This window comes from Podarcis muralis, chromosome 11 (assembly GCF_964188315.1).
Source record: "Podarcis muralis chromosome 11, rPodMur119.hap1.1, whole genome shotgun sequence".
Taxonomy (NCBI): Eukaryota; Metazoa; Chordata; class Lepidosauria; order Squamata; family Lacertidae; genus Podarcis; species Podarcis muralis.
The window spans coordinates 763,707-779,487 of record NC_135665.1 but is presented as its reverse complement, the minus strand read 5'-3'; the positions used below and the strand labels follow the sequence as shown (position 1 = coordinate 779,487).

The following is a 15,781-nucleotide window of genomic DNA, read 5'->3' as shown; positions in this document are numbered from 1 at the left end:
CAAGTTCTGGGCCCTAGAGGAAGATAAGGACTTTAAAATTGTAACCGCCTTCAGACTGGGAAGAGTGGCAAGGAAGGACAAGCCCAGAGACTGCTTGCTTATTCTGAGGTCCAAGGAGGAGAGAGATAAAATATTAAGTTTACACTACGGAAAGTCACTAACAATTCAAGACAGGAAGGCAGAAATTTATAAAGACATCCCAAGACAACTTTTGGACCTTAGATCTACATATACAGAGCTTGTTAAACTGTTGAGGAGCAACCTCATCCCCTTTAGGTGGGAATTTCCCCAAGGATTGTCTTTTACACTCAAAGGGAAGAAAGTAAGAATAAAAACTCCTGAGGACAAAGATAAATTTCTGAACGACTACGGAGAAGACCTTCAGAAAGGGATTTTTGGAACGCCAGGGCCTGGACCTCGACCGGAACCTACACCATCGTCTATACCTACACCTTTGGAGCCTGAAGACCAGAAGAAAGAAACGCCACCACCTAGTGATTAGCAGATTTGACCAGGATGTCTCTGCAGCTTTTCAGTTGGAACATTAATGGTGGTAACTCCCCGGAAAAAAGGAGAAGAATATTTCATATATTAAAAAAAGAACAATTGGACATTATCTGCTTGCAGGAAACGCATGTGACTAGGCTCCACAGGAAAGTGTTAGTTAACAAGAGATTAGGCCAAGAGTTCATATCATCGGACAGAGTTAAGAAAAGAGGAGTGGTGATTTATGCAAAGGAGAGCCTAGCACCAAAATTTTTATTTAAAGATGAGCAAGGAAGAATCTTGGCAATTGAGATACAAGCACAAGGCGAAAAGGTTTTGATATTGGGAATCTATGCACCAAATGAGGGGAAGTCAGAATTCTACAAGAAGCTGCATGAGACAATGCTGGACTTTCTGGACTACAATAACATCATTATGATGGGAGATATGAATGGGGTGGTATCTACTAACATGGACAAATCACAAAACCAAAACTTAACAAAAGACGGCAGACTACCTAAAACTTTTTTTGAGCTAACTGACAATCTGGACTTGATTGACATCTGGAGGACAAAGAACCCCCTAGGAAGAGAAGAAACATTCTTCTCTGAAGCTCATCTGTCATGGACAAGAATCGACCAAATATGGATAACTAGAGGACTGGCACCGAAGACTAGAAAAGTGGAAATCTGCCCAAAAACTTGCTCCGACCATAACGCTATGAAAATGGAAATGAGACTAACTCCAACCGGCTCCTTTAGATGGAAAATGAATGACACCTTGTTTAGAGATCAGGAAGTTATTAAGAAGGCCCAAAAGACTTTAAGAGATTATTTTGAAATAAATCTGAACACCACAGTGGAAAAAAGAGTAATCTGGGACGCAAGCAAAGCTGTTATGAGGGGTTTTTTGATACAACAGAACTCCATTAAGAAAAAAGTACAGAATGAGAGAAAAGACAAGATCTTGGAGAAAATAAGAGAAGGAGAAAAAAAGTTGAGATTGAAACCAAAGTCGCAGGAGATCTTGAGAGAAATTAAATTTTATCAAGCTCAATATATTAAATTGGTAAATCAAGAAGTGGAGTGGAAAATCAAATCAATGAAACAAAAGTCATTTGAGTCAGCAAATAAATGTGGGAAGCTGCTAGCATGGCAGCTGAAAAAGAGACAAAAACTGAACACGGTGACAAACTTAGAAAATGAAGGGAGAAATATACAAAACCCCGAAGAGATTAGAAAGTGCTTCCAGAGATATTTTAAACAACTCTATACGCAAGGGCCACAAAAAGAGACTGAGATTGATCAATTCCTAAAGAAGAATGGACTACCAAAATTATCCCAGGAAAAGAGGTCAATACTAGATTGCAAAATAACACAACAAGAAATTTATATCAGAGCTTTAGGGCAGCGGCTGAAGAAGGAACAAAAAGGGTTTTCTTGTGTGAGTTTCTTGTGGCTGTTTAGCTGCTCTCTCTGGGCAAAGGTCAGAGGGGGCAGGGCTTCTGTTGAGGTAGGCGCGCACAGTTTGATCCATATTTTAGATTTAGGGGAGCTAGTCTCAAACATTTGTTGGGGGAGACCTAGGTCTTTTGGGGGGGATTTATTTGTCCTGTCTCCACACTTTTTATGATAGAGGACCACTGTAGTCACCCCCAACGGCACGTTCTCAAGATGGAGGGTGAGGGAACAGCTGCAGTCGCCTGTGGTTCCTGCGCAATGTTTGCCATCTTGCCAAAGGTTGCAGGCAGCTTTACCTGCAGCAATTGCATGTTGATTGCCCTCTTAAAAGACAAAGTCCAGCAACTGGAGGAACGTGTAGCTACGCTCCAAAGAATTAGAGACCTGGAACTCTTCTTGGAAGCAACAGAGCACACCGTCTCCACCAAGGAAGAGACAGGGGACTCCCCTGAAAAGGTGGCTAGTTCACCAACACAGGAGCCAGATATATGGAGAAACGTGACTCAAAGAAGTAGGAGGCCCAGGGTTTGCTCTGATTGTTTAGAAATACGCAATCGCTTTGAGGTCCTTTCCCCTACCATGGAAGACGAAGAGCAGACTCCATTTGAGGATCTCTCCCTCATTACAGTCGATCAGTTATATGAAGACGAGCAGCAAAGGCAGTCCTCTGGGAATGTCCAGGCGACCTTGGAACGGACAGCTCACAGAAGAACCCCGACCAGACCTAAGAGGAGGCGTGTGGTGGTGATAGGGGATTCCCTACTGAGGGGAACAGAAGCAGTGATCTGTGGGCCTGACAAGATGTCTCGGGAAGTGTGCTGTCTCCCCGGGGCTAAGATCCAAGATGTAACTGAACGACTGCAAGGAATCATAAAACCCACTGACAAATACCCCTTTCTCTTGGTTCATGTGGGAACCAATGACACTGCAAGCAATAGCCTCCAGAAGATCAAAAGAGATTACGAGGCTCTGGGCAGGAAATTGAAGCAATTAAATGCACAAGTTGTCATCTCATCTGTCCTCCCAGTTGAACGACGTGGCCCAGGGAGAGAGGGAAAAATAGTGGAAGTGAACAACTGGCTTCGCAAATGGTGTAAACAAGAACGGTTTGGATTCTTAGATCACGGAATGCAGTTTCTTGAAGATGGACTTCTGGCAAGCGATGGGCTGCACCTCACAACGGTTGGGAGGAATGTTTTTGCAAAAAATCTCAGAAACCTCATCAGGAGGGCTTTAAACTGACTAATGTGGGGGAGGGAGACAGTGCTCCTGAAGGTAGGAGTCTATCAATTGATGAAGATGATCATCCAAATGTCATAGACCGAATGGAGCAAAGAGCATGCAGACCTAGTGGTGGGAGGAAAAAATCCTTAAATAAGAGACACGGGGGAATGATTAATGGACTTCAATGTCTGTACACTAATGCACAAAGCATGGGAAATAAACAAGATGAGCTTGAGCTCCTGGTACAGCAAACTAAATATGACATAATAGGAATCACTGAAACCTGGTGGGATAAATCCCACGATTGGAATGTAATAATGGAGGGATACAATCTATTTCAAAGAAACAGACCAGACAAGAAAGGAGGAGGAGTGGCGTTATATGTCAGGGATGTGTATACCTGTGAAGAGATCCAAGATTTAGAACCTCAAAGCCAAAGTGAGAGCATTTGGGTGAAAATTAAGGGAGAGAAGAATAACAGTGACCTCATTGTGGGAGTTTACTATAGATCCCCAAGCCAAACGGAGGACATAGATGATGCCTTCCTGGAACAGATGGCCAAGCATGCAAAAGGAAGGGAGATAGTAGTAATGGGGGACTTCAATTACCCTGATATTTGTTGGATGTCAAACTCAGCCAAGAGCATAAGGTCAAACAGATTCCTCACTGCCCTTGCAGACAACTTCATTGTCCAGAAAGTGGGAGAAGCAACAAGAGGAACAGCCATTTTAGATCTGGTCCTAACCAATGTTGATGACCTGGTTAGTGGGGTAGAAGTGGAAGGATCATTAGGCGCGAGTGATCATGCTCTTCTGAAATTTACTATACAGCGGAAAGGAGCAGGCAAGCATACTAGGACTCAATTTCTCGACTTTAAGAAAGCCGACTTCATAAAGCTTAGGGAAGTGCTGGGTGAGATCCCATGGACAGTAATACTAAAAGGAAAGGGAGTTCAAGATGGCTGGGAGTTTGTTAAGAGGGAGATAGTAAAAGCACAACTTCAGGCAATACCAATGAGACGGAAACATGGAAGGTGCCTAAAGAAGCCAGGGTGGCTATCTAAAGAACTTTTAACTGAGTTAAGATTAAAAAAGGATGTGTACAAAAAATGGAAAAGGGGGGAAACCACCAAAGAGGAATTCAAACAAATAGCCAGCACGTGTAGACACAAAGTCAGAAAAGCTAAAGCACAAAATGAACTCAGGCTTGCTAGAGAGGTTAAAAGCAACAAAAAAGGCTTTTATGGGTATGTTCGTAGCAAAAGGAAGAACAAAGAAACAGTGGGGTCACTCAGAGGAGAAGATGGTGAAATGCAAACAGGGGACACAGAAAGGGCTGAACTCCTCAATGCTTTCTTTGCCTCAGTCTTCTCTGATAAAGTAAACAATGCCCGACCTGAAGAATTTGGAGCAAATGATTCAGCAGAGGAAACACAACCCAGAATAACTAAGGAGATAGTACAAGAATACTTGGCTAGTCTAGATGTATTCAAGTCTCCAGGGCCAGATGAACTGCATCCAAGAGTATTAAAAGAACTGGCAGATGTGATTTCAGAACCACTGGCAGTCATCTTTGAGAATTCCTGGAGAACAGGCGAAGTCCCGGCAGACTGGAGGAGGGCAAATGTTGTCCCTATTTTCAAAAAGGGGAAAAGAGAGGACCCAAATAATTACCGCCCAGTCAGTCTGACATCAATACCAGGGAAGATTCTGGAGCAGATCATTAAGCAAACAGTCTGTGAGCACCTAGAAAGGAATGCTGTGATCACCAATAGTCAGCATGGATTTCTGAAAAATAAGTCATGTCAGACTAACCTGATCTCGTTTTTTGACAGAATTACAAGCCTGGTAGATGAAGGGAACGCAGTGGATGTAGTCTACCTTGATTTCAGCAAGGCATTTGACAAGGTGCCCCATGATATTCTTGTAAAGAAGCTGGTAAAATGCGGTCTTGACTATGCTACCACTCAGTGGATTTGTAACTGGCTGACTGACCGAACCCAAAGGGTGCTCATCAATGGTTCCTCTTCATCCTGGAGAAGAGTGACTAGTGGGGTGCCACAGGGTTCTGTCTTGGGCCCAGTCTTATTCAACATCTTTATCAACGACTTGGATGATGGACTCAAGGGCATCCTGATCAAATTTGCAGATGACACCAAACTGGGAGGGGTGGCTAACACCCCAGAGGACAGGATCACACTTCAAAACGACCTTGACAGATTAGAGAACTGGGCCAAAACAAACAAGATGAATTTTAACAGGGAGAAATGTAAAGTATTGCACTTGGGCAAAAAAAATGAGAGGCACAAATACAAGATGGGTGACACCTGGCTTGAGAGCAGTACATGTGAAAAGGATCTAGGAGTCTTGGTTGACCACAAACTTGACATGAGCCAACAGTGTGACGCGGCAGCTAAAAAAGCCAATGCAATTCTGGGCTGCATCAATAGGAGTATAGCATCTAGATCAAGGGAAGTAATAGTGCCACTGTATTCTGCTCTGGTCAGACCTCACCTGGAGTACTGTGTCCAGTTCTGGGCACCACAGTTCAAGAAGGACACTGACAAACTGGAATGTGTCCAGAGGAGGGCGACCAAAATGGTCAAAGGCCTGGAAACGAAGGGAGCTGGGCATGTTTAGCGTGGAGAAGAGGAGGTTAAGGGGTGATATGATAGCCATGTTCAAATATATAAAAGGATGTCACATAGAGGAGGGAGAAAGGTTGTTTTCTGCTGCTCCAGAGAAGCGGACCCGGAGCAATGGATCCAAACTACAAGAAAGAATATTCCACCTAAACATTAGGAAGAACTTCCTGACAGTAAGAGCTGTTCGACAGTGGAATTTGCTGCCAAGGAGTGTGGTGGAGTCTCCTTCTTTGGAGGTCTTTAAGCAGAGGCTTGACAACCATATGTCAGGAGTGCTCTGATGGTGTTTCCTGCTTGGCAGGGGGTTGGACTCGATGGCCCTTGTGGTCTCTTCCAACTCTATGATTCTATGATTCTATGATTCTATTCTATGAAGGTGCCATTCTGAACATGCAACTAGGCAAGTCTCCAGGGCCAGATGGACTTACCTCAAAGTATTATAAGACATTGAAAGACGATTTGACACAACCACTTTTGGAGGTTTGTAATGAGATTTTGGAGGGGAAGAAGGCACCGGAATTGTGGAAAGAAGCTTTCATCACATTGATACCTAAATCGGAAACTGAAAAGACTCAACTTAAGAACTACCGTCCCATTTCGCTCCTGAATGTGGATTATAAAATTTTTGCTGACATTTTGGCAAGTAGATTTAAAAAAGTGTTAAATGAAGTAATTCATAAAGATCAGGCAGGCTTTCTCCCAGGTAGACATTTGTTTGATAACACGAGGAACATTATTGACATTTTGGAATTTTTACAGACGAATATCAATACCAAAGCAGTGTTAATTTTTATAGATGCGGAGAAAGCATTTGATAATATTTCATGGAAGTTTATGAAGAAAAATTTGGAAGGGATGGGAGTGGGACGGGGGTTTGAAAATGGAATAGAGGCAATCTATTCAGAGCAAAAAGCTAAACTGATAGTTAACAATGTGGTGACAGAAGAGTTTAGGATTGAAAAAGGAACACGACAAGGTTGCCCTATCTCCCCTCTGTTATTTATTTCGGTTCTGGAGGTTCTTTTGAACATAATTAGAGGGGACCGGTTGGTGGAAGGGATACAGGTCGGAGCTAAACAGTACAAACTAAAGGCGTTCGCAGATGACCTGGTTTTAACACTACAGGATCCAGAGTCTAGTACGAAAAGAGCTTTAGAATTGATTCATGAATTTGGTCGGTTGGCAGGATTTAAATTAAATAAGCAGAAAACCAAGGTGTTGGAAAAAAACTTGACATCCATGGAAACAGAGAGGTTTCAGAAGGAGACGGATTTAAATGTGGTCAAAAAAGTGAAATACCTAGGGGTTAACTTGTCTGCTAAAAATTTGAATTTATTTAAAGACAACTATGAAAAATGCTGGTCAGAAATTAAGAAGGATTTAGAAATCTGGACAAGATTGAAACTTTCCTTGTTGGGCCGAATAGCTGCTATAAAGATGAATGTGTTGCCAAAAAGCTGTTTTTGTTTCAGGCCCTACAGATCGTGGACAGAGTGGAATGTTTTGGAAAGTGGCAGAAAGTCATCTCTAAGTTTATCTGGCAGGGCAAAAAGCCCAGAATAAAATTTAAAATTTTAACTGATGCAAAGGAAAGAGGGGGGTTTGCCCTGCCGGATTTAAGGCTGTATTACGAAGCTGCAGCTTTCTGCTGGATGAAAGATTGGTTACTTCTTGAGAACACTGATGTCCTGGATCTGGAAGGGTTTAACAATGCTTTTGGTTGGCATGCTTATTTGTGGTACGACAAGGTAAAGGTTCATAAAATGTTCAAGAACCACATTGTCAGGAAAGCAATATTTAATGTCTGGTCAAAATACAAGGATTTGTTAGAAAACAAGACTCCAAGGTGGTTGTCACCTTTGGAGGCCAAGGCTCGGAAAAGACTCAATATGGAGGCCGAATTATTGGGAAATAATTGAAAAGGTTGGAGAAACCTGGAGGCTGCAGAGTTTGGAGAAATTAGAGGGTAAAGTGCGAGATTGGTTACACTATGCTCAGATTAAGGAGGTCTTTAATATGGATAAAAAGGTAGGATTCCAGGTGGAAAAATCGAAATTAGAAACAGAATTGTTAGAACCTAAGACTAAGGTACTTTCAAGAATGTATAATTTGCTGTTGAAATGGAACACACAAGATGAAACAGTTAAATCAGCTATGATAAAATGGGCACAGGATATTGGATATAACATCATGTTTGCTGACTGGGAAAGGTTATGGACCACCGGTGTGAAGTTTACGGCATGTAATGCTTTGAAAGAAAATATTATGAAAATGATATACAGGTGGTACATGACCCCAGTCAAGCTTGCAAAAATATATCACTTGCATGACAATAAATGTTGGAAATGTAAGGAGACTGAAGGAACGTTTTTCCACCTTTGGTGGACCTGCCCGAAAGTGAAGGCATTCTGGGAAGTGATTTACAATGAGTTAAAAAAGGTATTTAAGTATACCTTCCCTAAGAAACCAGAGGCCTTCTTCTTGGGTATTGTCGACCAGAAGGTGTTAAAAAAAGACAGAACCTTTTTTATGTATGCAACAACAGCAGCAAGAATACTGATTGCAAAACATTGGAAGACACAAGATTTGCCCACACTGGAAGAATGGCAAACGCAACTGATAGACTATATGGAGCTGGCCGAGATGACTGGCAGAATTCGAGACCCGGGAAAAGAGGAGGTGGAACAGGACTGGAAGAAATTTAAAGACTATTTACAAAAAACATATAAATTGTATGAATGTTAAGAAGGTGCATGAAAGGAAAGATTATGGTAACAGCAGCTTAGATGAGATATATATGAGAATAAGCTGAAATACAAAGATAAGTTTTGATGAGATTTGAAGTAAAGTTATGCCTAAATTAAGCAGATAAATATTTGATGGAATTAGTTAAAACCAGAGGCATAACATATTAGAATTAGAATATAAGATCTGAAGGAAGGTAATAAATTGCTGAACATAACTTTTATATTGAGAACGCAGGAAAGGGAAACGTGAGGAAGTCCAGATGGTTATGGAACATATGTATGAAAAACTGTGTTTTTCTTTTTTTCTTTTCTTTTTATATATAATTGATAGTTATGTCTTTTATGTTTGATATATGCTTGGTTATTTTCTTTTTTCTGAAAACTTAATAAAATATTATTTTGAAAAAAATGTATAAATGCGAGGATATATTTTGAAAGCCATGGGTGGGATGGAGGGAAGTCGCTAAGCTTCCCTCTATCAAATGAGCAAAAAATTAATAGAAGGAATAATTTGATTGTATTTTAATATATAAAATGGAAATGTAATAAAATATTTTTAAAGAATTACGAAAATTGGCTATATTGTGAAATAATAATAAAAAATCGGTCAGAAACTTTAAATGCCGACAAGTAAGGTAATAAAACCTAGCAAGAGAAAGATTAAAAGAATTTAAAATTATGCATTATATTCAATTATGCAACATTACATGATCCCCAATTTGTTTTTCAGAATATTATTGCATACAAAGACATGTCTATCTTGGGGGGGGGGATGATTGATTTTTGCATGCCATCTTGAAATAATAGATGCATGGAGACTTTTTAACATTTATGTTAAATATATTGAGGTGCAATTCACAATGAGGCAGTTTTATGACAGCAGATGTGTTAATAACAATAAGGACAACAATTAAACTAAAGTAAAAAATTACCATAACAGATTATACTATTATCACAGTTGATTACGTTACAAGTTCAATGCTCCTCAGTTTCTTTGCTGTAGCCTTGGTATCACCTGTAAGTTTTCCATTTTTTCTTCCATCAAGTATGATCATTTTTGGTACAGTGGTGCCTCGCAAGACGAAATTAATTCGTTCCGCAAGTCTCTTCGTCTTGCGAGTTTTTCGTCTTGCGATGCACGGTTTCCCATAGGAATGCATTGAAAATCAATTAATGCGTTCCTAGGGAAACCGCCTTCAGACCAGGTCCGGGGACAGTCTGTCCCCCGACCTCTTCTGAAGGCTGGGGGGGGGGGCGAAAGTCTTTGCCCCCCCGCCTGCATTCAAAAGCCCTCCGGGACGCGCTGCGTTTCTCCGCTCTCCTGGGAAGGCAGGCAGGGGGGAGCAAAGACTTTTGCCCCCCGCTGGCCTTCAGAAGAGGTCCAGGACCTCTTCTGAAGGCCGGCGGGGGGCGAAAGTCTTTGCTCCCCCCCTGCCTTCAAAAGCTGTCCGCCCAGGCTTCGCGGACCTCTCCGCAAAAAGCGGCAGCGCTGCCGCTGCTTGCGGAGAGATGCCGGCATGCTGAAGCCTGGGCGCGCCGAGATCAGCGCGCCCAGGCTTCGCGGACCTCTCCGCAAAAAGCGGCAGCGCTGCCGCTGCTTGCGGAGAGATGCCGGCATGCTGAAGCCTGGGCGCGCCGAGATCAGCGCGCCCAGGCTTCGCGGACCTCTCCGCAAAAAGCGGCAGCGCTGCCGCTGCTTGCGGAGAGATGCCGGCATCCTGAAGCCTGGGCGCGCCGAGATCAGCGCGCCCAGGCTTCGCGGCCCCGCCCCCGGCATCGGGACATGGTCCCGATGGCGGGCGGCGGGGTGAGGCGTTCCCGCCCCACCGCCCGGCATCGGGGCATGGTCCGGGGCTTTTAAATTGCCCCGGAACAGCGGAGAAGTCCCCCGCTGTCCCGGGGCTTTTTAAAATGCTGGCGGGCAACAGTGGAGGCTTCGCTCCCGCCCGCCAGCATTTTAAGATCGCCCCGGCAGCGGAGAAGTCCCCCGCTGTCCCGGGGCTTTTTAAAATGCTGGCGGGCGACAGCGGAGGCGCTTCCCCGCTGTCCCCGGAGATTTCCCTATGGGCTTTCGTCTTGCGAAGCAAGCCCATAGGGAACTTCGTCTTGCGAAGCGCCTCCAAAACGGAAAACCCTTTCGTCTAGCGGGTTTTCCGTCTTGCGAGGCGTTCGTCTTGCGGGGTACCACTGTACTTTGGAATGATATCGGAGATTAATCAAGATGTGGGAGATGTTTTGGTAAAGTTTATTCACCCAAATGGACCTTCACCTTCATTCTACTGGCCTAGCCGTGGCTAACACCCCAGAGGACAGGATCACACTTCAAAACGACCTTGACAGATTAGAGAACTGGGCCAAAACAAACAAGATGAATTTTAACAGGGAGAAATGTAAAGTATTGCACTTGGGCAAAAAAAATGAGAGGCACAAATACAAGATGGGGGACACCTGGCTTGAGAGCAGTACATGTGAAAAGGATCTAGGAGTCTTGGTTGACCACAAACTTGACATGAGCCAACAGTGTGACGCGGCAGCTAAAAAAGCCAATGCAATTCTGGGCTGCATCAATAGGAGTATAGCATCTAGATCAAGGGAAGTAATAGTGCCACTGTATTCTGCTCTGGTCAGACCTCACCTGGAGTACTGTGTCCAGTTCTGGGCACCACAGTTCAAGAAGGACACTGACAAACTGGAATGTGTCCAGAGGAGGGCGACCAAAATGGTCAAAGGCCTGGAAACGAAGGGAGCTGGGCATGTTTAGCGTGGAGAAGAGGAGGTTAAGGGGTGATATGATAGCCATGTTCAAATATATAAAAGGATGTCACATAGAGGAGGGAGAAAGGTTGTTTTCTGCTGCTCCAGAGAAGCGGACCCGGAGCAATGGATCCAAACTACAAGAAAGAAGATTCCACCTAAACATTAGGAAGAACTTCCTGACAGTAAGAGCTGTTCGACAGTGGAATTTGCTGCCAAGGAGTGTGGTGGAGTCTCCTTCTTTGGAGGTCTTTAAGCAGAGGCTTGACAACCATATGTCAGGAGTGCTCTGATGGTGTTTCCTGCTTGGCAGGGGGTTGGACTCGATGGCCCTTGTGGTCTCTTCCAACTCTATGATTCTATGATTCTATGAATTAGAACTGGCAAAAACAAGATCAGATCTACATGTGGCTCAGGTTGAGAAAAGGGCGCAGGCTGTGGTGCAGGAGAAAAAGAAACGGCCTCCCCTCCAGGAGAGGCTGAAGATAATCGATGGATTATAATTGGGGAATTTTTCACACAAAAAACTGCATTTGCTTGCATGGATTATTGTTATATATGGATTAATGTCAAAGTGAGGGTGAATCTTTGATCCTCGCGAGCTTTCCCTAGGGCCCAGGGAGAGCAAGCTTGGATTTCAGAGGAACCTAACAATTACTGATTGTGCAATATACCCTATGGCCCTGCTTTTCTACGCAAGACTCATATTTGAAACATCAGCTCGTTAAAACAGACCAGACAAGAAAGGAGGAGGAGTGGCGTTATATGTCAGGGATGTGTATACCTGTGAAGAGATCCAAGATTTAGAACCTCAAAGCCAAAGTGAGAGCATTTGGGTCAAAATTAAGGGAGAGAAGAATAACAGAGACCTCATTGTGGGAGTTTACTATAGATCCCCAAGCCAAACGGAGGACATAGATGATGCCTTCCTGGAACAGATGGCCAAGCATGCAAAAGGAAGAGAGATAGTAGTAATGGGGGACTTCAATTACCCGGATATTTGTTGGATGTCAAACTCAGCCAAGAGCATAAGGTCAAACAGATTCCTCACTGGACTTGCAGACAACTTCATTGTCCAGAAAGTGGGAGAAGCAACAAGAGGAACAGCCATTTTAGATCTGGTCCTAACCAATGTTGATGACCTGGTTAGTGGGGTAGAAGTGGAAGGATCATTAGGCGCGAGTGATCATGCTCTTCTGAAGTTTACTATACAGAGGAAAGGAGCAGCCAAGCATACTAGGACTCAATTTCTTGACTTTAAGAAAGCCGACTTCATAAAACATAGGGAAGTGCTGGGTGAGATCCCATGGACAGTAATACTAAAAGGAAAGGGAGTTCATGATGGCTGGGAGTTTGTTAAGAGGGAGATAGTAAAAGCACAACTTCAGGCAATACCAATGAGACGGAAACATGGAAGGTGCCTAAAGAAGCCAGGGTGGCTATCTAAAGAACTTTTAACTGAGTTAAGATTAAAAAAGGATGTGTACAAAAAATGGAAAAGGGGGGAAACCACCAAAGAGGAATTCAAACAAATAGCCAGCACATGTAGACACAAAGTCAGAAAAGCTAAAGCACAGAATGAACTCAGGCTTGCTAGAGAGGTTAAAAGCAACAAAAAAGGCTTTTATGGGTATGTCAGGAGTGCTCTGATGATGTTTCCTGCTTGGCAGGGGGTTGGACTCGATGGCCCTTGTGGTCTATTCCAACTCTATGATTCTATGATTTTTGTGCAATACCATTTCCTCATATGCTTGGTATTGTACAACGCCCCCCCCCAGACAATAACTGGCAGAAGATACTTCTTTCCCAACGAGTGTATGGTTCTCTCCTTTTGTAGTGATTAGACTAGACCAAAACCAGGCCTCAGATTTTGTTCTGCCCTACAGCCAAGTAAACTGAGCTTCCATGGGTAGATAGTCTTAAGATCCCCTAGGTCTCCATAACAACAACAATTTTATTATTTGTACCTTGCCCATCTGATAGGGTTGCCCCAGCTACTCTGGCCCTTTGCTTGGTTCCCTGTTCAGCAGGGTTAGAGATAGGAGTTAAAGGGTTAGAGATAGGAGTTAAAGGCAACTCTTTCTGCTAAGTAAGGACACCATCTCCTTTTACATTTAAGAATGACTTACAAAGTGAACTTACTGAAGTCAGCAGTGCCTTCTGCTAGAATTGCATGATTTAATACTGCAGCTGGCTACCAGCTGAACAATTCTGGTCTCCTTGCAGAACTTCTGCCAGCTTGGGGCATGCTTGCACGACAGCTAAAAGATGTAGTTCCTGCTTTCTGCAGTATTGGCTAATAGGAATTGTTGTGTGATGATCCATTGCCTCCCTGTACAGTCATGCCTCTTGTTGCGTTTGCTTCAAGTTGCAGCTTTTCAGGTTGCAAGCACAGCAAACCCAGAAGTGTATACTTCCGGGTTTCACCGCACACACAGAAGCGTTCTGCACGCTTCGCACATGCGTGGAAGAGCTCTATCACGCTCCACACTTGCGCAGAAGCACCGATCTAGTTGCGGAGTTTTCGGGGTGTGAATGGCACCCCGGAACGGATCGTGTCCGCAACTAGAGGGACCACTGTACAGTGCTTGAGCTGACTCTGGCTGGGGCTCAACTTAGATTTCTCCAGATGATTTGTATTGATCTAGAGCAGGGATGGGGAACCTGTAGCCCTCCAAATGATGCTGGAATACAGCTTTCACCAGCCTTGGCCATTGGTTATGCTGCCTGGTGCTGATGGGAATCTTCGCTTCTGAGGCATGTGGAATAAAACTAAGACTCAGGAGGTGGATGCTGTCTGGCAGTGTTGCCCCATGGACTGGTTATAAGTAAAAGGGCAGGCAGGTGGAGGGCTGGATGAATGCAAACTGGTATTCATTTGGTAGGGCAGTTCCCCATTTGCCCTAGTAGACCTGCCAACACTGCTAATAGCTGAATCAAGCAGTCTTGGCTCCCTAGTTGCCCTGTGAGGATATGAGCCACTACAGATCAGGAACTACACACCTAAGACCTATTTCATATTTTGCACAGTAGCCGATTTTTCTTTTGCAGAATTCAAGCTCCTGCTCAAGTTTCCAAGATCACAAATTTGCCAACATGTTTGACCTGACAGCAGAATATCGGCAGCAACACTTCCTAACAGGGTTACTCTTCACTGAACTGGCAGCTGCCCTGGACACAGAAGCAGAAGGGTAGGTTTTGTTTCTTCTTCTTTTTCCGGGGACCTGACTATGTGAGCAGATTATAGGAGTTGACAGTGCCAAATTTTACGCTGCCCATAATATTCCTTGCGCTGAGTCCTTCTTTCTTACTGTGTCAGGGATGCACTCTGGGTGATAGTTCCCTAGCAGCTGAAGGGCAGAACTACATGTGACCTTGAGTGCAGTACCCTAGTGTGAGGGGTGGGGAGTTTAACCATTTGCCCCTCTGACTGCACTCTGAATTTGGATTGTGTCCTCTCTCCAAAGGGGACTGCAATTTACATTGCAAAAAAGTAGCCCATTCAATTAACATACCATGTCAATTAATATCATATGTTATTTTCATCTTTGGTTATCGCTTGAAGCCTGCTTAATCCATACTGTCAACATATGCATCAGTCACAAGCGTTGTTCTCTTGTTTGTGCTGACAGAATAAGCAAAGTGCAAAGGAAAGCTGTCAGTGCCATCCACAGCCTGCTGAGTGCCCACGACTTGGACAAATCCTGCTTGAAACCAGAAGTGAAAGTGAAAGTTGCTGCCCTTTATCTGCCGCTGGTTGGAATAATTTTGGATGCACTTCCACAGTTACATGACTTTACAGGCAAGATAAGTTTGTTGTTGCTGCTGTTGTTAAAGTACCTAACATTTTCAAACTGTTGCACAAAGATTTTAAAAAGGCTTACAAGCTAACAGACTAGGAAGGAATTGTTGTTTTGGTCAAACTTCAGAAATCATGTATTTTGTCCCCCCCCATGACATCATGGGGTGTGGGAGGAGCACAGAATGTTGGGAAAGATCAAGGTGGGGGGATTCAGTTGGTGACAGTTTGGGGAAAAGAAAAAGTTCTTAGAGAAGATGCTGAAAGAGTTAGGACAGAAGAGAGAGACAGAGAAGAAAGGTAGACAAGACAAAAGAAAAGGAGAGGTAGACTCAAAGCAATAGGAACTGATAGGAACAAAAACAGAAGCTGCTCTTTGACTAGCAATAATTAACAGACACTGTTAATTGGCTCAGTTGGATCCTGGTCATTTATGAGTTTTATTGTTTTTGTTTATTCATTGCTTTTCTTGTTAATTGATTGGTAATATGAACTGTTTTTAATTTATAAGACAAATAAGTATTCCTATTCACTAGACTTCAGAGAGATTCCCACACTGCCTTTCCTTGCTTGTAGTCCAGAAATGTATACCGTATTTTTCGCCCCATAGGGCGCACCGACCCATAGGTCGCACCTAGTTTTTTTTTTTTGGGGGGGGGGAAATAAA

At 43.6% G+C, this 15,781-nt stretch overlaps 1 protein-coding gene across 5 annotated transcripts in view; it reads left to right on the top strand.

Moving 5' to 3' along the window:
* DOCK8 (dedicator of cytokinesis 8) overlaps positions 1 to 15,781 on the top strand; it is a 222,054-nt gene that overhangs the window by 143,429 nt on the left and 62,844 nt on the right. For all 5 annotated transcript variants that reach the window (XM_028748429.2, XM_077935898.1, XM_077935899.1 and 2 more), the window contains 2 exons: positions 14,367 to 14,506; positions 14,948 to 15,117. In XM_028748429.2, the coding sequence (XP_028604262.2) occupies positions 14,367 to 14,506; positions 14,948 to 15,117 (310 nt within the window). The remainder of the gene's footprint in view (positions 1 to 14,366; positions 14,507 to 14,947; positions 15,118 to 15,781) is intronic.